Source organism: Eptatretus burgeri, chromosome 8, assembly GCF_056783735.1.
Source record: "Eptatretus burgeri isolate ZD-2024b chromosome 8, Ebu_testis_v1, whole genome shotgun sequence".
Classification (NCBI taxonomy): Eukaryota; Metazoa; Chordata; class Myxini; order Myxiniformes; family Myxinidae; genus Eptatretus; species Eptatretus burgeri.
This window is the reverse complement of record NC_140968.1, coordinates 94,119,989-94,145,789: the sequence shown is the minus strand read 5'-3', so window position 1 is coordinate 94,145,789 and position 25,801 is coordinate 94,119,989. Positions and strand designations below refer to the sequence as shown.

The window sequence follows — 25,801 nt, the reverse complement described above, 5'->3', positions numbered from 1 at the left end:
AGTTACAAATACACCATCTTAAAGTACATAGCATACCATATATTTCTTGAAGATCACATCCTCGAGGTGACCTTCTCTGCACAGGCATTCCTCTTGTCTTCCACGCACGTTTCCGATGACGCGGCGTCGCATCTCCAAAGAAATTCTGGCAATTTTTCGACAGTCTTTCTTTCAGCTCTTCACTATTGTGTGGGCGATGAGCGTACACTTTACTTTTTCAGTGCCCCCCATAAAAAAGTCACACGCTGACATGTCTGGGGAGGTTGGAGGTGAAGTTATATCACTATTCCTGCAGATGATATAGTTATGAAAAAGTAGTCATACAGCGGCCATTGACACTCTGGCAGTATGAGACATCACGCCATCTTGTTAAAGCCAACTGGCCTCATTAACTTGAGGAAACCAAGTAGCTAGTTGATCAGTCAAAAAAGTTGCGAACATGTTGGCAAAGAGGAGATCGGTTTTTAAAATCTCTCGTTTTTCTGCCGCACCCTGTATATAAGGCATTTGAGTGAGATTGGATGAGTGTTGAGATCCGTCTTGATTTATTTGCACTTTTTATGTTTTTGCAAATTAACGTTTAAATAGAAGCTTTTTTTGTTGTTGTTGTTAGCTTTAAATAGAATACCACTTGGTATAAATGAGGACAAATGGAAGGAGTGAAGTTATTGGTGTTTTGTACTGAACAGGCATTTTGGGGAAAGGGTGCAAAAAGGAATGTAGGAAGTGAGAAAGCAGAAGGAAAGTTTACAATTAAAGAGATGATGAGCAACAGCAGATTGTTTTCTACTTCGATGAACACCTACAATGGCTCAGACAAAATCAACTTAGCCAGATGGGAAAGGGAAGGTCTGAGGTTTGGGGTTTGAAGTGGGGCACAATGAGGAATAAGGAAGAAACATAGTGCAGACTTAAAAGCAACGACATGAAAGGAAGTTTTTATTTGTGGATTTTGAATATCAGACATGTCTAAACATTTGCTCGGTCATTTTGAAGCCAGTCTCTTAGAGTTCCCAAACAATTTTTGGTCTCTTAATCTGTACTAACAGAGTACCTGCCCTACACAGGCAATCTTGTTCCAAGCATGCAACACATTCTTCTGACGCATCCCTTTATTTGGGCGGTGTATAGGTAAAAGAACCGCTGTCTTGATCACTCTCGAAAATAAAAATAAAAACCCAGGTGACATACATGAAGCAAACACATACGTACTGCTTGTGTGCATATATAACACATCATGGTTATACAGGTCAGATAATTCTAATTGCACCCCCTCTCCCCCCCCCCCCCGCCAAAGGAAGAAAATGTCAAGATGGGCAAAAAATTATTTTTTCCAAACTTGATGGAATCAAACAAAACTTCAGGAAACACACCTTCATGGTGTCCTGAGTAATCCCTGAAAGATACAGCTTCTTCAGTCAAATTCTCTTTGAGGAGTAGGTGAAACACACATCATATAACATACATACTTTCCCACTGTTTTATACAGATTTAAATAAATTACCTCCAGCCCCGAAGGTCGATGGAGATTATATTTTCACCCCTGTCTGTCTGTTTGTTTGTCAGTTTGTGAACAGGATATCTCAAAAGGTTGTGGATGGGGTCAAATGAAACTTGGTGGAGAGCTTGGGTATGTGATAATGGCGAAATGTTCAGATTTTGGTGAAGATCCGAATCTGGATCTGGATCCGAGAATTTTATAAAATGATTTTTCATCATTGAGAGATGGGGCCAAAAACAATATATAGCAGGACATCTCAAAAACTTGTGGACGGATTTGGAAGAAACCGCGTTGGGTGTGTGACAAGAAAGAATTGACTCGAGTTTGGTGAAGATCCGAATCTGGGTCTGATCATTTTTATGTGATTGCTCACCATTGAGAGATAGGGCTAAACCATATACAGGAAGAACGATATCTCAAAAGGTTGTGGACGGATTCAGACGAAACGTGGTGGACAAGTTGGGTGTGTGACAAGGACATATTGATTTGATTTTGATGAAGATCTGGATATGAGAATTTTATAATTTTTAAAGTGATTTTTCACCATTGAGAGATGAGCCTGGTGTTGGCTTAGTAGTTTGGGTGCTGGATTGGGATCCTTGGGTCCTGAGTTTGAGTCCTGTTTTTCCACTGAATTAACACCAGGAGGTTGACTCAGCCTGTCATCCTTCCGAGGTCAGAAAAATGAGCACCAGTGTACTGGTAATAGGGGCAACTGCTTCAGCGGCAGAGCCGCGCCCCTAACCAATGATGCAATCAGCAGCCAAAAAAGGCAGCACATGATGGGAACGATTGAGAGATGGGGCCAAAAACAATATGTTGCATGATATCTCAAAATATTATTGGGCCCAATATGTTCTACTGTATCAAGCATTGCGTGGTGGTGGTAAGCGCTCTACCGAGTGCTCTTCTCATTTTAGTTGGATATTTGCTTAATTCTTTGAGCTCTAAGATGCACTAAAGTGAAATGTCATTTTAAGATGGTCTTTTTCATTCCCCGGTGTGGTATTCTTTGGATAGTTTGATTTTTTTTTTCTTGAAGACAGATATCGAGGCTGAGGGAAGAGCAGATAAGAACAACAGAAAGGGTCAACAGACAGAAAGTGGAGCGAAGAGGAAACAGGAGGATAGAAAAGCATGGATGCAACATCATGAGGAAATAAGTTTCAGTTTGACAGGGACCCAGTGGGTGGAGGACAATTCAGTTGTAAAAATGGAAGAGACCATGAGCTGGAAGGTTTGGAGTGAATCCTATAATACCTTGTTTCCATGCGTAACTAACCCAAGTTGAACACTGTGTTGTCCCTGATAATGCATTTACATGTGATTTCGCCTCCCAGTTTTACCTGCCAAAGCAAGCTTACCTGTAATGTATTCTGACCCTTTCCCAATGCATATTCATGTGCGATGGGATGAAGGCTGGTTAATCAGGTGAAGTGTGGGTGTAAACATTTTGAGTCAAACTGAAAGGAAAGGTTCCATGTATTTTGGCTTCTGATAATGCTAATTATTTTTAGGCACATTTGGCAGAAAAGAGAGGTTCCAAAATATTAAGAAAATGAGATGTGGACGTATTGCTCGGAGATGATATACACTCACAAGCTTTGAAATCGCTCACATACAAAGCATTCCTGTCGGTTTGAGGATGAGCACACATCAGACCACGGACACCACTAGTCATCCTGGGTGGGCTTGCTGAGAAAAATAAACACCCACATCCTTAAAAAAACTTTCAATGAATGGAAACGATCTTTTCATTCAACTCATACCAGTGATCATACGTGGACAGTGAAAGAACCGGGCCAGGAACGCAGGGTTTCGACCAGATGTTTCGTGGGCCATGGTAACAAGGCTTCCAAAATCCAGGCTGACTGCACACTTCAACTCTTTTATTCTTCACTTCTCCCGTCTATGGAATTACCTTCCAGAGGCAGTTCTGCCTCACTCTTCCTTCACAACATCAAGCAAGCAGTGCACTGCTATTTCTTCCCATCTCCAATTCTGTCCCATTATCTTCATTATTCCCATTGCCCTTTCCTAGTCGAAACATCTTACTTGCTCGTTTCAGTGTTTCCTCCCCTACTCCATCTTCTCTTTTCCTGTTTGTTCATCCTTTTCACGTTTGTCCCACTACTTTGCTCTTTCATGAACCTCACTCCTGTAAAAATAAAAAAAGAAAGCAGCATAATTGCGAAGACAGTTCCACATTTGAGTGAAGAGGGGAGTGAATGAATGAGTAGAAGCTTGAAGTTTAGACTTTGGGAAGACAGCAAGATAAGTTTTTTGGTTTTTAATCAAAGCAAAATGATACAATGGATTTGCCAATGGTGAAGAAAAGTCAATGATGGAGACCAACAACACATCGGTTCCAGAATACTACAATAAAGGGGACTGTCTTCTAAGGGAACAGCATCGGAGAAAATGCTCTCCAAGGCAACACGCCGCTTGTGAGCATGAAGGAAATCTGATAGCCAGTCTCAGAGAGGAACTTGGATACCATGAGTTGATAACTTGGAAAGCAGGGCATGGTTCCAGACAGGATTAAATCCATGTGAGGTGTCGAGAAAGATGTGTTCTTACCTCTTAGGTCCATCAATTGTTGATATTGCAGAAGCAGCATGGCTGAGGGAGGAATAACCTGCACTGCAGCAAAACTGAAGATCACAGCTCAGAGAGCTGGAGAAGTGACAGGTCTTGAGGTCTGCGGCAATGATTATACATACAAGGTGTTCCAGAAAAATGTATACACACTTTACTCACATATACTGGTATATTTATTTGGAAAGAACATGACGTATGTTACATTTAGTACAGATGTATTTTAAGGATGCAAATGTTCAAAATTCTGACAACCAGCTTCAACGTACCTTTGAGAACGACGTACTGTTACGAATCTGGAAGCCTTGTGCACACAGACAGACACCCGTCCCCATAGCTTAGTTATTTCGATAAGTGTGTGTTTCTAGTTAAAGCCCCCTATCTGTGTCTTATGGGAATTACATACATGCGCTGCGAAGTTATTTTGATAGTTAGGATTTGAATTACATCCATAAATCTTCTTTGACAACAACAGCATCACCCTTACCTTCACCTCGCTCTGGCCCAGATCAACTACAACAACACCAGCATCACCCTCACCTTCACCTCACTCTGGCCGACACTATGGCGCCCGTGGTGGGCAGAGTTCAAGGAGGAGCCTCGCGGCAGCCCTCGACCAATCAGCATGCTGTGAGTGAGGTGGCCGCCGCTCAGCCAATCAGACCCCGCCACGGTGAGAAAGGCAGTCCGCGTGATGTCACCACGCCCCCCCACCCCCCTGGGCCAATCGAGGGACTTGCTGCTCGTTTTGGCCATTAGGGAAGGCGAAGAGCGATTCTGCGTGCCAAAACCAGCCAATGAGGAAAGACATTCAGCACGACACCGAGGTTCGGCTGACAGAGGGGGAGGATAAAAGGTCAGGCTCTGTTTTTCGCATGTGGTGGTTTTGCTTTTGAAAGCCAGTCTTTGTCTTGCCAGTCTTTGTCTTGCCAGTCTTCGCCCTGCCAGCTTCCGTTCGCCAGGAGCCCGGTCGTGTGGATGCCTGGGCTGCTACAGGTCCGAGTCCCGCCGCCCCGCCAGCTCAAAGTAACCGCTCGAGGAGGACAGGTCCGAGTGCAGGCTCTGGCCTTCAGCTCGCTTTTCCCTCTGAGCTGGAGGCCTCAATAAAGGCCATGGCCACCGTTTCTTTTGGGTGTGTGTGTATTTGTGTGCCAGCCTGTAAGTATAAATTGTTAAGTGCTTGCTCTTTGTACATTGCATGACTATATGCGGGGTTAATTCTGCTCTGTGTTTCCCCTTTCCCTGTTGTAAACAAATCCCCTGTTAAATGTATCAGCTTATTTCTGTGTTTTCTTCATTGGTTTAACACGGTGCGTGTTGGGGAATTAAAGAAGGCCGTTGTTGCCGTCGTTGTGTGCATTTGGACCGATGGGACCTCGGTAACCATCCGCTCGGGTTACGCACGGGTCAAGCACGGAAACGAGTCGTCCCGTTCGAGTTCCATCGAGGGTGTGAATACTCGGAAGTTAGCCACTGGGCCTCTAGGTATTTTGAAGTTTGGCAAATAACCCTGTCCCACGTGGTTGATTTATTGACGATTCACGATCCTGAAAGGGACCCGTACCTTTTGGAAAACATCCCGGGTGTTCAGTTGAGTCGACCCTACTGCTCCACCTAGTGGTCGTGCTCACAACCGATACCCGGCTCACAGCAATACTTCAGACCAACGCACGTGTGCACGTTGCTCATGAAATAGTGGTGCAAGTTAATTCAATCTCATCCATTAACTCTGCCAGTGTTGGTGGCTTTCTCATGTGCAGTGTCCTTCAGAGTACCCTACAAGTAAAAGTCTTCGGGTGTTGGATCAGGAGAATGGGGAGGATACTCCACATTTCCTATTCGTCCTTCCCATTTCCAGGTTCGTGACTATCGAGATAACCTTTCACAGCTTTGTAGTAATGCAGTGGTGCTCAATCTTCTTGTTTCTGAAGCATTTGTAAGTTGGAAAGACCAGTGACAGTCCCTTCAAAGAAAAAAGGTTCCACGAGTCCTTTGAAGGGCATCTCGCACCACACTGTTTTACCTGGAAGATTTACCATCTCGCACCCTGAAAGATTTAGTGCCTTTTCTTCTCTCAATTGTGGATAAACAGAGGACCAGTAAACAGAGGTGTAGTGATTGACAGTTACATTAGGTTTGAAAGTTGCTTTATCCAACCACACCATTAAAGCCAGGAAACGATTCATTGTCATCATGCACATGTAAAAACCGTTCACAAAATTCAACCCGACCATCTGGATTGCCTTCACGCAAAGCCTCCACCAGTCGCAGTTTGTGCGGATTCCACTTGGTAGCTTTCAGAATGTTGTGTACCTTAGTTTTTGGGAGTTCCGGTCTCATGGGAATATTGCTTTTGCGAGTTTTTTGGCGAACATGTTAAAACTTGCAACACAATGGCAGCACTTGCTTTATCAGTTGATGTGGGAGGTCTACCAGAACGGCCTTCAAACCTATTAGGTAACCTTGAAATGATTACTTGCATTGGAGGCTCAGTTTCAAAATCATGTCTCCAACATCTTTGCACCTCTTTAACATTCTCCTTTTTCCAATAACACTTCAAAATCCACTTATGTTGCTACAATGTCAGACGTGATTCTGCCCTTTTGAATTTGTACATTGGTATTATCACACCATAGTGTACATTATCACATTTCTATCCACATTTTTAAATGTCTTGTTAACATTCAAAGTCCGTCTCCATTTTTGGAACACCCTGTTCATCTATTTGTGATAAACATAGCTGTTGCTGGGAAAATGCCACTCGAGCAGTTTTTACATGTACACAAAGGGGCCTGCTTATCTGAATGTGCAGCTGTCAGATTGTGAGATACATAAGAAATGCATACACCATAAAAGGGCTTTTAGAAAGACTTGTATGCTGCAGGAAAGGCAATTTGTCCCTTTTTTTCTGGACTGCTTTGAGATGTTCCCAATAAGCTTAATCACTCCAAGCAAGTTGAGACATTTACAGGGCTCTTTATAGACTTCAGATGGAAAAGACAAGCTGTAATTATTTTCAGAAAAATGGAGGTCCAACTTTTCTGAGGAAATGTTTGGGTTTAGTGAACCAAGCAATACTGAAGCAATGTTTTTGAACAAATTGTATGGGCTCCTGTCGAATGATTGTGTACTTAAGATCCTGTCATGCCTGATGACATGTGAAGCCTCTTGCCGCTTTCATATGTCTTGGGGCCACTGACTAATCACCGTCCAGGTTGTTTCTAGCTCCCTCAGATCCTTTTCCACCACACGCCGCCAGGTCTCTCTATAGGTCGTCCAACCTTCCTTTGACCTTCAGGCTTCCAGTGTATCGCTTTTTTTATGATGTTGTTTTCCATACGTAGTGCATGCCCAATCCATCTCCACCTCCTCATTTTAATTTCTTCCATTATGTTTTTCCTTCAAGTCCTTCATTTTACCTCCTGGCTCACTTTACCTTTTCAGAATATTTACAAAATCTTTCTGTGACAGCTTTAAACTAGAATGGAATTCAATAGTGGGCATACCTCCGCCAGGCTGAACAGTTTGCGTTTTGTAGCCCAACGATAGGCCGGATCTGCATCCGGACCTTAACCAAGATCTAATTGGCTTGTTCTTGTCACCTACCCAAATCATCCACCAAATTTTCTCATAATTTGTCCATAACATTTTGAGATATTGTGGTATCTATCATTTTGGCCCTATCTCTCAATGGTGAAGAATCACTTTTAAAAAACATTCTCATGTCCAGATACAGATCCAGATCGCCAACAAAATCTCCTCAATTCATCCTTGTTACACACCCAACCTGTCCACCAAGTTTAATCTGAATCCGTTCATAACTTTTTGAGATATTCTGCTCACAGACAGACAAAGAAACAGGGGCGAAAACACGTCTGTCCACCTTTGGTGTCGGAGGTAATAAATAATTCTAGTTTCTGTGTAATGACTTTGGTGGACTTTCAATGCTTCTCAGCCAAATAGTAGAACTGATTTTAAAAGTCAAAATTTGAAACTTCGTTCTTTTGTTGCATTTAAAAATTTTATTTCCAGATTCTCCCATCCTCATCAATGCTACTCTTGCTGTCTGTGTTATCTGTAGAGCATCTGAGAACCACCTCCCCTTCTGTTACAGTAACCATAGACCCTAGATACGTAAACCTGTTGACATCTCGTAAGGCCAAGTCATTGCAAATGATAGCATTGCTGTTTGATGCATGTAGTCCCATGCTCTCTTTTTGTTGATGTTGATATTCAGTCCGACTTGCAGGCCATACTCATGGAGTTTATTTACTTTCTTTTGCATACTTTGCTTGGTGTCCTATAGCAAACAGATGTCATCTGCAAAGCTGAGCTCTTCCAGATGGTCACCCTGAGCCCAGTCTATTCCATATCTGCCAAGTAATGTAGTCCTTCATACCCAGCCAATACAAATAGAAAGATTAGTGAAGACATCATGCATCTGCATTTGACTCCTGTTTGTAACTTCAAATTCTGGAAACCGATTTACATTACAGATAACACTGCATTCGTCTCCACCGTTATACTGTATGTTCTTTATCATTCTGATGAGCTTTCCAGGTATTCCATACCCTTCTCATATATTCCACATCGCCTGCCCGTTCACACTGTCAAATGCTTTTCTCAAAATCGATGAAAATCATCACAAGACTTGAATTCCATTCATTGCATTGTTCTGTTATTGCTGTTAGAGTGAAAATTGATCTCGATTCCTTGTATTCCTTATATTCCTTCTAAATACAGCCTGCTCTTCACTCAATACTCCATCCACAGCCTTTTGCATCCTGTTTAGCATTATCTTACAAAACTATCGTGGGCACTGGTGGTGCAAATTGTGAACTTTCACACAAAAGCATCCTTTTTGAAAATTCCTTTCAGTTCATAGCTGTTGGGTTAACAACATGAATTTACAATATCTACCTTCATGTCGGTGACAAGAATGGCTCCAAAATCTCTGCATTCATCAGACGTGAAATAAATATAAGCTTCTCCTGGACCTTATATCAAATGTCATCAATCAAATGATGACGATCAATCAAATGATCAATCATCAATCAAATGATCAATCATCAACAATCATCAAATGAGTCAAAATTAATATTTTATCAACCAGTCTGAATGTATGGTCATGTCCAAGTTTTGGGGGGAGTTTCAGGCCCACTCACCCAGCAGTGACATACGAGCTATTCTGTCCATTCTGACTGCACTGGCACGTGAACATTGTATATGAAAGACTGTTCCACAAAGACTGTTGACTGTATTGAGAAACGAGGACATGGGCAGGGTCTGCGAGCGGAAAATTGCATTGGTCGTGATGACGTAAAATGCTGTAATATTTGTCCAAGTACTGCTAAACGGAAGGGTTTTGAAAATGCCAAAAGGCGATTTGTGATCTACAGTGCTCAAGTATATAATTCAATTAAAATAAAATAAATATTGGAAAGGTTGTAGGGAAAAAAATTCCGAAAGTTTACTGCCGTTGATGCAGCGTCTATTAAACCATCTTATTTAAAATGTCACTAGTAATTGGTGCCTGTTGTTTGTGTCCTTTATGAAGTCATTAAAGACAGTAAGTTTCCTGTTTGGAGTAATTTTAATTTCGTTTGACTGCCAGACAAGCAGAAAGAAGAAGAAGAAAAAAATCTCACTCCTCTCTGCATGCGCATGCACGATTGGGACAAATTCAGAGACACAGCACTGTAAAACTACAGGCTTGTTTTCCTATTCATGTTCAAAAGATAACATTTAATTTAAATTAAATTAAGTTGTTCCTTGATCATAAACTGACATTTGTAGACAGAGGGACAGACAGATAGACAGACATAAGTGAACCAATTGCTTCACTCCGCTTTTCACTTCATGCGCATGGGATAAAAAGGACAGATTAGGTGTCCTGAATAATTATTACACAATTAAACACATTCACGCATACATGGAATGATAACCAAAATGAAACAATCCACCTTCAAGCTTTCTCAGGGGCATAAAATGTCCTTATAAGAGTGTCGATGTAAATCTATACATGGATGCCGGTGGACAGGAAATTCGTTACAAAGAAAACACAAACATTATAAACAGTGATGATTATACGATAGTATAGTACAGTATATTTGATAGCCAAATATTAAAGAACCACTCATCACACCAGCTTGAGGCCTGGTGACTCAAAATATAAAAGGTGACTCTACCTCTTGGTATCGAGGAGAGCTATTTAAGATAGAAATGCAGTTGCTTTTCCATCCACTACCATAGGTAGAAGCATCGGCTTGTCCATATTGAGAAAGTACGAGTCGTAATAGTTTTACGGTGAGTGATGTCGCACGTCATTGCAATCCACTATAAAGCCATCTCTGATTGATTTTATATGGGTGATGGTATTGTGGGAACCAAACAAAACAAAAAAAAATCAAAATAACGAGAAGCCGATATAAGAAAAGCTTTTGACGCCGATGCAATGCGGGGCTTCGACAAAAAATTGTCAAGGGATCTATCTTGACATCCATGCGCCTGGCAGAGAAAATGCTCTGTCACACATGCCTGTCATAAGAAGCTATCTCGACAGCATGTATGCCAAGAGGCCTTCATGCACTGCAGCTGTCGCAGAGAGGGATTTAGAATCCACTGAAGTGCACTTGGTAGGAGGACAGCATCGGTTCAACTAATATTTGGAAATATGATCCCCTTTCTTGTCCGAAAGGAATTTCGACCGTATTCACAAGTGGTCGGCCAAAGTCTATTCACTACCAACTGGGTGTCACACACTCAGCTGTTGGAATTCTCTGGCAAGTTTCGTTTGGCATGCTGTCATGGTAATATGACCTTTCAAATCATGGCCTATACAGGTCACTGTGTAGCTGAATGTCAAATCACAGGTCTGACAGCAAGTAGATATCCTTCGTAGTGTGACGGGACATGGAAGCAAAGTGAAAACTCATAAGAGTGACAATGCAGGACAAAAGGCACTTACTTTTTAAGGATGAGATGTAGCAAACACACACACACACACACACACACACACACACACACACACACACACACACACACACACACACACACACACACACACACACACACGTCAATTTTGCACCCATTCGATGAATTATGAGAGGAAACGTTGTTGCATTAGCAGCAATGGCTGACAGAAAAATGTGTGGCTGTCACCCAATGAATGGTGGTGGATTTGCAGGTAAGTGTTGCCTGAAATGTTTGGCGCATAAAATGACCAAATAATAATAGTTTCTCGAGACCTTAAGACGAAATGCTTTTCACTCCAATGTCAATTTGACGATAACGCCTTTGAACTCCCTCATATTCACCAACTTTTCTTCGATCCCAATAGCTTTTCATCCTCCCCGTTTTTCTAGCTTTTCCATTACATCACTTTGTTGCAATTTTGCTGTCTGCCAGTTCTGTCAGAAGACAATGGCTTCATGTTAGTAGAACCAGCACAAGGAAAGAGGAGGCAGAAATGTAATCATTTGTATTAGCAATTATGTCTGAATCAATTTGGAACAATGAATGATTTGTGTCAAAATGTAAAAATAAAAATAAATGCAGAGAGATGGTAGAAAATGATAGAGTAAAGTGGGGGCAAGATCCCCCTTCCATGAAAGGTGGTGATCCTTCACCCTGATCCCTCCCCTCACCCTCATATAACCTTTTCAATCATGGTTATATGTTCAGTATCCTCAATGTCTGCACCAGAGGATGCTAACTGATAGCAATGTGGGAAATTTCAAGTGAACATGGTGGGGGGGAGGGGGGTGGGGAGTGGGGGAATGGGGTGGTATCCAGCCTCATCTTATGCTCCTTTTTCTCTGCCTTCCTGTCTCAGTGTAAAAAAAAACAAGCAGACAGACAAGCAGACAGACAGGGTGTAAACATAACTTCTGTCCAGGTAAAAAGTTGTAATTTTTTTTACTTTGGTGGCATTTTGGATTTCGCTATCTCACAGCCTTTTCCAAAATTTGGCTCTTAAGTCAGGATTCCTATGTTGGAACAAAACACCACAAATATTTGTGTTCATCCCAATTAAAGTAAAGTTACTGAAGCTCTTACCTGATTTGATTACAAGTTACATCGTCCCCAAATAGGTTGGCTTGATTTCTGGCTCCATGGTATTGTTGTGACAGCTGGATTAGGTCGGACTGTTGCCAGATAGTTACAACAGGTAAAAACAAAACAACAACAAAAAAATTATTAACCTTTTGAGATACCCTGCTCACAGACAGACAGAGACATACAAACAAACAAACAGACAAACAGAATGACAGATAGACAGGGGTGAAAAAAACATGAGCTCATCTGAACAAACATATCACAGTCAAAAAAAATTTGACTCTCAATGCCTCAATCAAAATGACAAAACTCCTGAAACATTTCAAAATGGATGTAATTCCTCTTATTTGCATAATTAAAGAGGAATTTGATGAATATTATCGAGGTACAACTGTTCCATGTAAAATACTGTACTTAAAGTCCTGTGCCTGCATGCTCGTGTGACACAAATGGGATACGTACAAGATGACTCACCTTGAGTCTGCAGATATATACTTTGTTAACGATAATGGCCTTCCTGGTGTAACACAATTGGATTAAAAAAGATATATTATATGGTTGCCATTTGATCAAAAAAGAATGGATGAAATGAAACAGAATGAACAAGGATATACTCACCATCTTGGGAAGCAAGAGGAAGCTGCTGGTTTAGGCATCAACCCTTCATTGGAGCAAAAGAGTCTTGCTCCGACGAAGGGTTAACGCCTGAAATGTCAGCTTCCCCTCACTTCCCACAACGGTTAGCATACCTCAACCAAAGTTCTGTTGATTCCATCCATCGTTCAACCTGTCCGTCTATGCCGATCAACACCAACCTTCACGAGTAAGACCAGTTCTTCATTCTGATCAAAGAAGAGTTTCACGTGATCTCCAGAGAACATACCATCGGGTGATGAAACCCCGATCCATACGAAACATACAAGGTCACAAAAGCAGATGCCATTTGGCTCAACACTCTTGTGTCCTGCACATTATTAATTAACCTAATCTATGCCATTACTTTAATCTCCCAATTTGAATTACCATTATTCAGCATCCACATTGCATTTACTCAACTTGCTCTTAACATTCATCTTCCGTTTTGTACGAAAAAAAACAACACATTTTAAAAGATGACGATTATTAGATATGATCCATCCATCCATCCATCAGGACCAGACTCTGTGCAGAGCATTGGTGCTGCCTCAGCAGTCTCCGAGGCTATTGGGCACACTCCTGGATGGGTCGCAAACTCCGACACAGAATTACAGCAAGCTGGCACTCATTTTGCCGACCTCTGAAGGATGACAGGCTGACTCAACCCCACCTGGTATTATTTCAACAGTAAGGTGGGATTTAAACTCAGGACTCGAGGATCTCAAGCCCACCACTCAAGCCTTGAGCCATTTAAAAAAAAGTTTTCAATTAATGAAATAAAAAAAGAAATTTTTTTGTTTGTTTGTAGGGTTTTTTGTAGTTTTTTTGTAATTTTTTTATTTGAATTTTTTTCCTTTCTTCCCCTCGGTGAGGGGGCATGGGCTTGGTTAAAAACACATTAACCACACCACCCACCTTGACAAGACCCCCACCAACAGCACTCTGTACACAATCACCCATCAATACTCAAACTACCGAAAAGTCTTCATAACATCCCCATACCCCTCGATCTCCATAACTTCCAGGTACCTAATTCTAATTTAAACTTATCTACTTTTTCTGCTGCCACTACCTTTCCAGGGACACCATTCCATGCATTAACTCCTCTCTGAGTGAAAGTCCCCTGCCTTACTAGCGTCTTAACTCTCCCCTTCTTTACTCTCAGGCAATGGCTCCTGGTTCGATCACTGTCCACTCTGTTGAATAATTTATCTGCACATATTTTATCTCTACCTTTCATTATCTGAAACATTTCTATCATATCTCCTCGTAACCACATTCTTTATAGTAAGTTTTATATTTTTTTTGTATACCTTGTCGAGGCTCGTGTGAGGGCTAACACACAACGCACAGCAAGGGGGGCATGAGACAAGGGGAGCAGGAGTGGGAAGGACAAAACAATGGGGAACAGAGACATTAGGAGATCCGTGGAAGGGAGAGAGGAACACAGGTATACAAGATGGACATTACAGGGACTTTCAGGAAAGAAAGTAGGTAATTTGAAGGAGGTGGGCTTGGGTGGATTATCAGGGGTCGAAAAGATCGAGGATTTGGATGGGGGGTGATAAGAGATGGTGGTGAACAGCTGTTTTGAAGGCCTGGAAGGAAGAATGGGATTGAATAGAGTGAGGGAGTTTATTCCAAAGGCGGGAAAAAAGAGGAATGAAAGAGTGAAGGTGAGTAGTGATTCGTGATTTTGGTAGTTTTACCAGAAGGGGGTTGTTGGTGGACCTTGAGCGCCCTGCGGAAATGTGGTGGGGACAAATCGCAGAGAGAGCAGGGGGGCGAGGCTGGAGAGGAGATGGTAGACGACAGAAAGACCACCGACCAACCTGCGGTGATTGAGTGAGAGGCCCAAAGACTCAGCTTCATTGCGGGAGATGCCAATGATCCGAAATGCCCTGGTTTCCACAACGTGAAGCCGAGAAAGGTGGGAGGCAGGAGCACCAGTCCAGAGGGGAGAGCAGTACTCCATCAGGCTGTGGCCAAAAGCTTTGTAAGTGGTCAGGAGCTCAGGTGGGCCGAGGAAGGACTTTGCATGATGGAGGATTCCCAGTCGGCGACTGGCTTTGGAGGAGAGCTTTGAAATGTGGCTTTCCCAGGAAAGGTCATGGCAGATAGTGAGACCCAGAAGCTTGAAAGAAAGAAAGAGTAAAATTCATCTGCACATATTTTATCTCTACCTTTCATTATCTTAAACATCTCTATCATATCTCCTCATAACCACCTTCTTTCTAGTGTATAAAGCCATGTCTCCTTCAACCGCTACTTATAGCTGAGTCTAGTTTGGCCCGGAATCAATCTAGTAGCCCTATGCTGAACCCTCTCTATGGCATTTATGTCCTTCCTGAGTTGTGGCGACCAAAACTGCACACAATATTCTAGATGTGGCCCTCACTGAATTCCTGTACAATGTTAACACCACCTCTTTTGATTCATAAATTATCCCCCTCCGAATACAACCTATAATCCTATTTGCTCCACATATAGCTGCCTGGAACTGTGCTGCCTGCTTACTTCCCATACCTATTACCACCACCAGATCCTTCTCCTGTGTGACACACTCTAAAATTACCACTTGCATCCTGTAATCTCTATTTCCATTGTTCTTTCCCATCCCCAACACCTTACACTTGCTCAGGTTAAATTACATCTGCCAGTCTTTTACCCAATCGACACAAGTATCAACACTTTCCTGTATCTGATCACCACCCCCTCTGCTATCCACCTTACCTCCAAGCTTTGTGTCATCTGCAAATTTGGAAAGCTTTCTCTTTACCACATTATCCAAATCGTTGAGGTAAATAATGAATAGTAATGATCCGAGTACTGATCCCTGAGGTACCCTGCTTCTTACATCCTCCCAGCAAGACATCCTTCCACTCACAGTCACTCTTTGCTTCCTACCACTAAGCCAGTTTGCAATCCAAATCCAATTGCAATCCATTTCCTTGTTTCTCAAGACAGCATGCGGTGATGTGCTCTCTGAACTCTAATTCCTTCCATCTCTTGATTATTGAATGGTACTTACTCAGAAATGGGGCAGGTGTTGTGGAGTCAATCTTGAACATGGTAAAATCTTTACTGACCTTGACTATGATGATGCAGTCCTTCTTGCAGAGTCAGTGGATATTCTAAACTTCTTATTCTCTGTGCCTTATTCCAAGCAGTTAGGGGACGGCCACTCGGATCTGCCTTCTCCATTCCCCTCTGTCCTCCACATCTTCCTCTCTCAAACCTGAGCTCATCAAATCTCTTTCCACGACCTCCACAACAACCACTGTCATCCTCTTGATATTTTCTCTCGAATTGGCTCATTCCATGCTTTCTTGATTGGTTCTTCATCATTATTCCCAATCACACGTCCAAACCACTGCAATCTAATCTCTCGAATCCTTTCTGTAATACTTACAACCTCGACATTTTGGTCTTGATCTGAAAGGACTTCAACACACATACAGCCACCTTAGGCTTGGAGGTTAGCTGGCCGAAGAATAAAAGAAATTTGCTTAGCCGTGAAACCCTAGCATCTACAATAGTCATCGACAACACGGACTCTGCAGATACAGTTACAGAGTTTGACGACCTTGACTCCATAATAACTCATTCAGGAACCTATCCTGAAGTGTGTCGCCATGCTGCTCTTGCCCAGTCAGCATTAGCCTCACTTTCTACAATATGGAAGTTTTCCATGAATCAATGCCTGGATATATGGCTGTATAGAGCACTGATAGTCCAAATTCTTTGGTGCTGGTGCAAAACCTGGATAAGGCCAAATATCATTAATGCTCACATTGATGGCTTTGACATGCAAGCAAACAAGCACAACCTTAGAATACTTTGGCGGGAACATATCACCAAACAAAATATCCGTGATATATCTCAGCTTACAGAGTTCTCAACTCTTGTGAACCATGCACAGCCACAATGATTTGGACATCTTTGCCATCACCAATACAGCGATGCTGCAATTACCTCATCTATCAACACCACATATGGATGGCAGAGTCCTCGAGGCTGCCCATGCACGAGGTGGCTTATCACTACTACATCTGGGTTTGACGTTGGGTGAAGCTGCAAACATGGCATCAGAGAAGAATGGTTGGAGATCTCGAGTCTGTGGCTATGTTGTGACATTGATATGCTTCGTGATGATGATTACGATCATCATCACCATCACATTTTTTTTCACTTTACACCATTATCTGAAAAGCTGCACAATTAAGCAGTAAGTGAAGCTGCAATGTAATCCAGTGTTTTCCCCAGTAATTTCCATCGTCATGTTTGTGGCTCCCTGATTGACTGTGAAATGTATTCGATGCAAGGTCAGGTCAGGTATGGGAGCATGTGCCAGAACAGCGCGTTGCTGCGTCCACTTTCGCCGGTACTCCAGGGGCCTCCGCCTGGCCTTCCCCCAGGCAGATGCCAGGCCCATCCCCATCTCCTTGAGATGCTGGTCATTCCTACTACACATTCGATGCAAACACTACAGAAACTCATGCAAAACATGAAACATAAATGCACAGAACAAAAAAGTGTAACAAACGCATATGAAACCCCAGAAAAAGAGAACAGACCAAAAGTCAATAAAAGCAAAGATTCTCTAATTTTTGTGTTTATGGATTAATGATTATTCATTGATGTATAAATGGTTTCTCGAGGTGAGCAATGTATCGCTTAGAATTAGTTATTTCATTGGTGGATGTTCAGTGTAAGAGTGAGGTAAATTAATTGAAATAGAACATGCATCGTCTTCCCTCCAAATAATGTTTGCTTCAAAAACACTTCTCTCGAAACCGCTTTTTAATGTTTTGCCCTGTGTAAATCTGTCCTTTATGTGCTTTTGGGGAATAGCAGCCTGACGGATCAACCGAGGTACAAGTTTTGGTGCACTCTTGCAAGGTCTCGAGGATTCGTGGGGGACTGAGAAAGTTTGAGGCGGAGCTTTGGCTTGAGTGGCACCTGAACCACCAATGGGAGCAAAGCAGGCAAGCCTGGGCAATGTCATGGTGCAAGGCCTCGCCAGACATGATGAAACCACTGGCGGACAGGAAGTGGGATGGTCTGGGGTTTGGTGGGAGAAGACGTGCTTCAAGGAAGCTACCGTGGAGGCAGAGCTGATATTCCCACCAACCCAGTTCACTCCTCATGCAGCCACAAGCTGCTGCAGCAGTTTGAACCAGCTGCCTGCCTGCGCTTTGGTTGCACTAGTTCAGTGGCCGTTCTGCGGAACTTGTGGTGCCTGCACGGGCCGCGATTGGGAATTCCTGTCTTGTAATCTCTCTCACTCTCTGGTCTTCCTTCTGTGGAGTGACTGAAGCCCAAAGGATAGGGTACTTGAAGATCTGCCATCCATACAAATCCTGGGACATGTATTTTCCATTGATTGTAAATATAATTTTAATCATTGCATCCCTGTTCCTCCTCCTCACCCCCTCCCACCCCCACTCAAAATTTAATACACACTTTGAACAAACTTGGTCTCTGTTTGGGTTATTTCCACTGTCACAATCACTGGGAAAATAGCCGTGTTGGCTTTTGTATTCCTTTAGTGGATAATTTGGATTTGAGCGAGTAACGTTCCATTGAAATTACTTCCCCGCTGGGTGCAGTGATCCGCTCACACCGTGATTGTGAGTGCTCGGCGTGGAAGGAAGTCTGGCACACTGTCTAATCAGACACAGGCATTTCAAGTGGGCTCGGTAATGGAGCACATCGACCATTGATCCGGCTTGGGACAACTGGACCAATTGGCCAGCCTGATACTTGCAACAATATGTTCTTATTCAAAATCTCTTTTTATGGAGTGAGGTGAACTGGTACTGGGCTGCTGCTTTGCTCTGTCCACAACACTCCTCCACCACCCTACATCACCAGCCATTTCTCTCCACTCTCCATCCATCTTCTTTCTGACATCCCTCTTCACCAAATCTTCCCATCTTAACCGCAGTCTTCCCCTTTTTCTCCTGTCTCACTCATTCAACACATCTGGTCTATGCGGAAGTCTATCTTTCTCCATCTGCACCAGATGACCTGTCCATTTCAGCCAGTTCTTTACCAATCTTCCCATCATACTTATCGATGCACTGATCTCCTCCCTCAGTTCATCCATCCTCTTCTATCCACCCTGAACCAGTTCTTGCAGACCTGCAACCGAGCTGTATTTTTTGCTCTGTAAGTGCCACCCACAGTCTCCAGACCATATAGGTATGCTGATGTTAGTCACAACCTCAGGACTTTCCCTTTAAACCTCCTTGATATATTGCTATGCTTGGTGTTGGCTTTATGGTTATGGTGGTGGGCTTGGGATCCTAGGATCCTGAGTTCAAATCCCCCTTGGTTGTTGAATTAATACCAGGTGGGATTGACTCTGCCTGTCATCCTTCCGAGGTCATCAAAATGAGTGCCAGCTTGCTGGTATCCTGTGCCGGAGTGGCGGCCTGTCCAGGATTGTGTCCAATAGCCAAGGAGATTGCTGAGGCAGCACCAACGCTCTGCACAGAGTATGGTCCCAATGTATGGATGGATATATTCCTGTCCACTATCAAACACTCCAATTTCCTCCATGCAATTGCACCCACATGTCTCCTCTTCTGTACTTCTGTTTCTGACCCACCATCTCCGGACACCATTCCACTCAAATACATCAATCAATTTCGCTGCCTTATCTCCTTCCCCTCTAACTTGATGTTCAATTGCTCTGCTCTCTGCTGTCTGACCGATGATACGTCAGTCTTCTCCATACAAGGACATCACATCACCTCCATAAATGTAATTTCAAAGACAGCTCAGCATGTGACTATGGTCACACAGATTAAACTATTCATCACATTGTGAATGAGTGTCACCTACAGAAATTTGATGAAGGATTTAGTGCAATCCATTGAACAACAGACACTGATGTGACTTGGCTGTCCAACTTATATTTCGATTTGTGAGCTGTAATTTGCTGTATGCAAGATTAGATTAGATCCAGGCACATCTTCAGTCCATGCTTCTCAAACAAATCCTTCCACTCTTCCAGCGCATCCTGCATCTCCTGCTTGCTCTTCACTACCATTGCCAGATTGTCCACATATAGAAGCTTCTTGAAGATGTCTTTCATGCGTACCTTCCTGTTGAGCAGTTCCATCACCAAAATGAACACGAGTCGGCTGAGTGAGCTTCCTTGCCACAAACCAATGTGAATGCAGAACTTCTCTGACATTCCATATTCAAACAAAACTATTCCCTTCATTCCCTCATACAGCCTTCCACCATCCTCACTTCTGCTTCTGGCACTTCCATCCATTTCAATGGCACCAATACCATGTCATTAAGCCTTCTAAAGGCTCACAAACCCTAGTCCCCCTTTCATCTTCAATCTCTGATCTACCAACTGTCTCAGTGTAAACATCCCATCAATCGTCCCTCTTCCCTTTCTGGACCCGTTATTCTTCACCCATCTTCTGCTCCACACTTTTCCATATTCTCCTACCCAGAATCCTCTCTCTGAGTTTCATTTCTCATGATTTAGAAGCATGATGCCTCTGTACTCTCCAGGATCTTACATGTCTCGCTTCCTTTCCATTTTAGTACAATTAGATCAATCCGCTACTCCTGTGGAATTTAACCCTCTCTTTACAAACGGACTATATTCAACAGCTTCAATCTGTCCCACTGCATTTAGCATCTATGCATGTACCTCATCAATACCTGCTGCTCTCTCCTTCTTCACACTGTCTGCACCTCTCAGACATATTTTACATTCCCATGAATGCAGACAGGACATCCATTCCCATCCGAAGGAATTGACCCCATGACTCGACAAGTTCAGAGGCAAAGCAAGCAGCACCAGTAAGTGATCTTGTAACCCCAAATATCACCCAACTTCATTCAGTAGATTCAAACAGTGTGAGTTTTAGACCAATAAACTATGAGCAAGACAAAAAGGAGTGGGAGTAGGTTGGAAGTGCTTTGTCAGAAGACAACACAAAAATATTTTTGCATCACAAGCTCTATGATGGTTTCGGGTCTCTAGACAGAGGCACCGAGCCATTTTAGTTCAAGAACTTTGTAATAATGCACAAGGCAAGTATCAGACAGCAATGATATTGAGATTCTTCCAAGGCTCCCCAGAATGGTACAGTTAATATAATATGAGTTCCCTGACAACAAACTTTGATGCAGGATGCCTCATCCCTTCCAACTTACCATTAGGCCCATCAAAGCCTGCGATATTATTATCAACTTATTGTTGTTTGTCCATACTCTAACCTTTTTAAATGCTGAGTGTCAAGCAATGAAACAGCACATACCCTTTTAAAGTCTTTGGTATGATTTGGCCGGGATTCAAACCGTCAACCTCCTTGGAGTGGACACTCAAACCATTACTCCGCCGAGGCTGGTTTGAACTTCGCAGTTCAATTTGTGAGTGTGAATAGGATTGCTTATATCACATGTAACCTAAATATAAGAACATATTTTAATCTCGCTTGGGAGTAGATATGGGGTTGGGAAGTTCATACACATGCTGTTCACAAGAAATTGTCACAGCACCTACCGTATTTAGTAGATCATAACAGTCCAAAGAAACAGTGGTCGAACCCTTTGGATTCACAGTGTAAAGAAAACAATGTTAATCGACAATTTAACACACACTTCGACGATCCACAACAGGTTTCCTCTTGTTTAAAGCCTGCATTGTAATCTCAAATATGCATAAATCAGTGCAAACAGCAGAGCCGGCTTAACATCCTAAAGTATGCAGTGTAGTCTAAAAAGAATACATTGCCCTGCATAACATTATGAATGACAGTTTGTTGTATCATCCGCTTCATCACCATCGAGCCAGTGTTCTGTGACATCATAAAGTGAAGTAGCAGCTACTGTGTGTCCATGGCCAATGCATCTCTGTGCCTTGCTGCAACACTCTATTACTGTACAGAAATTTGATCCTCCAATAAACACAAGCCACAAGGTGAACAGCTGTCATGAAAAAGACATGGGTCAGGCAGGGATTGGGGGGCTGCAGTAGCCTCCTTTGGAGAGTGAAGGGACTGTTGTGAGGGCCAGGGGCACAGGCCCCCTGAAGCAATGAGGTTTTAATCATCAAATAAATTATAAGGTTTTAAGTATTGAAATAAGCTATGAGGTTTGAAGTGTTTAAATATGCCAGATATGGTTTCCAGACTCACTGTAGTGTATGTACAGGCAAGTTGCATCATGATGGAAATAAGCCAAAATACTGAGAACATGGACCAAATGGCGTCCAGGGAGGGCATTCAACGTGTCGCGGGACACTTCTGTGTAAAACGGGGTGATACCGTAAAATACGGGACAGCTGGTCACATTGGCAAGCTATCACATCAGTCTCGGAAAAAAGCACAAAACTAAATATATAATCATTTTTTTTTTGGCCAAAGTATCTGGATTATCATTTTCGAAATTAAAAAAAACGATAATCACTACCAATTAGACAGAGGGTCTACCTGGACATCCTACGGATCTCAAGCAAGATGAGCTATTATAGTCGGCTCAAAAGCCATAATGGCTGTTCAGAAAGGGCTACATGTACTGTACATGGCAAAGGGTTTGAAGTGTCACAGGGAACAAAGCTCCAGGTAGTGGTGTTCCCACAGGTGACTTTTAGGAAATGGCTACCTATCTTCTGTGAAACTCCAGGCCTTACTCAACGAACAGTATTATTAAATACTATACAGAAATAACTTACACTAATCCATTCAGATCAGCATTCGTATTAGAAATGTGTCCAGAGCCATTACCACAAGAACATACCTTTTCTTGGTAATTTTTTTTAAAGAATGCACATAATAGCATTTTAGACCAATTGTCTGGATTGTATGACGTCAGCCTATTTCTGGACTGAACCAGATTCGGCGGCGTACTGGTTGGAGCATCCGCTCTGTGTTTGGTAGACCAGCTGTTTGAACCATGGCCAAGTCAAACCAAAGACTAAAAATGGTACGTGCTGCTTCCTTGCTTGATACAGCACTTAAGAGGATCTTCTTCTTCGCCACGTTGTGTACGAAGATGGCTGCTGAACAGCGGCACCCAACGCATCATCTCGGTGGTCTGCTGTGGCTCTTCCGATGTGCAATCAGTCCAGTGAGTACAACACACGTCTGCCACAGACATCACACACCATTCCACCACCAACAATTGGGTGTCTTTCCTTCCGCTTCTTTCGTTTCTCCTGTGCCTCAACAATCCTGTGCATTTCAAAATGTTCTATCGGCAGATGGACAATTCACTGCCACTTCACTCTGTTGTTGGTGAGAAGTTCCCAGGAATCAGGGTCCAAATGGCACCGCTCAAAATTGGTCTTCAGCATGTCCTTGTAGCGTTTGTAAGGAGCACCGACCTTGCGTTTCCGATCAACCATTTGCCCGTAGAAAATTGTCTTTGGCAGTCGGTCTGAACTCACACAAACAACATGGCCAGATCATTGTAGCTGTGATTTGAGCAGGAAAGCCTTGATACTACTAATGTTGCAACTTAAAAGGATGGAACACAGACAAACAACCACAGGTTGGCAGTACCAGTGCAGTCTTTGATGGGCCAAATGGCCTCCACCTGTGTCGAAGTTCATTGTGAGTGAGCTCATTATATTAAATATTATCATTATTAGAAACAATTAAACGAGATAGTAATTTATATTTTGTGATATTTGATGCAATTTTTCCAGAAGAGCTGAGCATAGCTGTGTGAAAATAATGACAGCATTGGACAGGTCCTGATGCAATGATCTGTGTGGTAACTGTATAGGTGACCACAGCGTGTGCGTGGAATTAATTTAATGGTTCTTTTGAATCTAGTTCTGGAACAAAAGCTAGCTAATGGATCGAAACTGACAATGGGAATTGTCATCCTGTAATATGAAAGCACACACTTGCATTGTCAACTATTATTCTTTCAATACTCTTTGGTTGTCAACCAACCCTGCAATGAGATGAAAGGTCCTAATCTCTGACAACTGAACAATCTTCAGACAATTACTTCAATTCGGGCAGACCGATTTGCTGGCCCAATGCATTCAAGGTCTTATGATCTATCTCCATACACAAAGTCTTGTATCGATTTCAAATGTGAAATGGAATTTATCAAAGCACAAGCCTATTTTATTTCCAACATCGAGGTTGATGTAAGAACAAGGTGACAGAGGGTAAAAAGCAATAAACTGACAGTGGGGCAACAGTTGGATACAATAAGCAAGGGAATTAACAAACTGGAAAAGAGGAGAAACAGTAAGGGAGAAAAGAATAAACTGCATCAATAAGAGGGTTGGATTAGGATAGGTATGATGATTAATGGGGTGAGGATAAAATTGTGGCTCGGTTGGGGGATGATATGAGACAGTGGTGCAACGACTGCTTGAACCCCTGGAGGGAAGACGGGGATTGAACAGCCTCAGGAAGCCAGTCCACAGATGAGAGAAAAGAAGACCAAATAATTAGTGGTATGCAATAAGCTTGGATTTTGGGGGATTACCGAGGAAAAGCATCATGGGAGAATGCATGCACCCTGGAGTAGCTTGGGATAGAGATAGAGAGATAGAGAGATAGAGATAGAGATAGAGATAGAGAGAGAGATAGAGAGAGAGAGAGAGAGAGAGAGAGAGAGAGATAGAGATAGATAGAGAGAGATAGATAGAGAGAGATAGATAGAGAGAGATAGATAGAGAGATTTTTTTTTTTTTTTTTTTTTTTTTTTTTTGTATACCTTGGTCGAGGCTCGTATGAGAGCTAACACACAACTCACAGCAAGGAGGCATGAGACAAGAGGGGCGGGAGTGGAAGGGACAAAACATTGGGGAACGGACACAGGTGAACTGTGGAAGGGGGAGGGATGGGAATGGGACGGGTAACAGGGCGAGGGGAAGATGGACATTAAAGGGACTTTCAGGAAGGAAAGCAGGAGAATTGAAGGAAGTGGGCTTGGGTGGATTATCGGGGTAGAAAAGTTCGAGGATTTGGATGGGGAAGATAAGAGGTGGTGGTGAACAGCTGTTTTGAAAGCCTGGAGGGAAGAATGGGAAAGAATAGAGTGAGGAAGTTTATTCCAAAGGCGGGAAAAAAGAGGAATGAAAGAGTGAAGATGAGCAGTGATTCGTGATTTTGGTAGTTTTACCAGAAGGGGGGTTGTTGGCGGACCTTGAGCGCCCTGTGGAAATGTGGTTGGGACAAATCACAGAGAGAGAGCAGGGGGCAAGGCTGGAGAGGAGTCGGTAGAAGACAGAAAGACCACCGACCAACCTGCGGTGATTGGAGTGAGAGGCCCAAAGACTCAGCTTCATTGCGGGAGATGCCAATGATCTTAAAAGCCCTGGTTTCGACAGCGTGAAGTCGAGAAAGGTGGGAGGCAGGAGCACCAGCCCAGAGGGAGAGCAGTACTCCATCAGGCTACGGACAAAGCTTTGTAAGTGGTCAGGAGCTCAAGAGGGCCGAGGAAGGACTTTGCACGACGGAGGATTCTCAGTCGGCGACTGGCTTTTGAGGCAAGGTTGGAAATGTGACTTTCCCAGGAAAGGTCATGGCAGATAGTGAGACCCAGAAGCTTGAAAGAAAAGACTTCTTCCAGAGGATTGTTGAGAAAGTGGATGGGGGGGGTTTTGTAAACGGTCCTTTCGAAGAGACATAGTGAGAGTGTGAGATTTGTCTGGATTGAAAGACATGTTCCACGTGTTGGACCAGTTTGTGATTTTATCCAGATCTGCAGTGAGCGAAGAAGCTGCTGCTTGCCGGTCTGAGGGATGACAGATGGTACGGCAGAGGGTTGAGTCATCGGCAAAGAGAAATAGAGGATTTTCCAGAGAGTCCGAGAGATCATTGATGAAAACCAGAAAAAGAACAGGGCCCAGAACGCTACCTTGAGGAACTCCAGCCTGCACAGGAAGAGGGGATGAAAGAACTAAGATAAGAAAGATAGATAGAGAGAGAGAGATAGAGAGATAGATAGATAGAGATAGATAGATAGAGATAGATAGATAGAGATAGATAGATAGAGATA

At 42.9% G+C, this 25,801-nt stretch overlaps 1 protein-coding gene across 6 annotated transcripts in view; it reads left to right on the top strand.

The window, feature by feature from the left end:
* The window catches only part of LOC147022302 (uncharacterized), a 443,667-nt gene that overhangs the window by 232,564 nt on the left and 185,302 nt on the right, over positions 1–25,801 (top strand). For 2 of the 6 annotated variants that reach the window (XR_015061182.1, XR_015061180.1), the window contains one exon: positions 17,648–18,245. The exons of 1 other annotated variant lie outside the window; for it this stretch is intronic. Coding sequence is in view for 1 of the 5 variants with exons in the window: in XM_085893034.1 (XP_085749160.1) it covers positions 22,785–22,900 (116 nt within the window). In the remaining 4 variants the exon portion in view is untranslated. Of the gene's footprint in view, positions 1–4,607; positions 6,021–17,647; positions 18,246–22,784; positions 22,901–25,801 lie in introns of those variants that run through there. 3 more of the 6 variants (XR_015061184.1, XR_015061183.1, XM_085893034.1) reach the window with 3 other exon arrangements.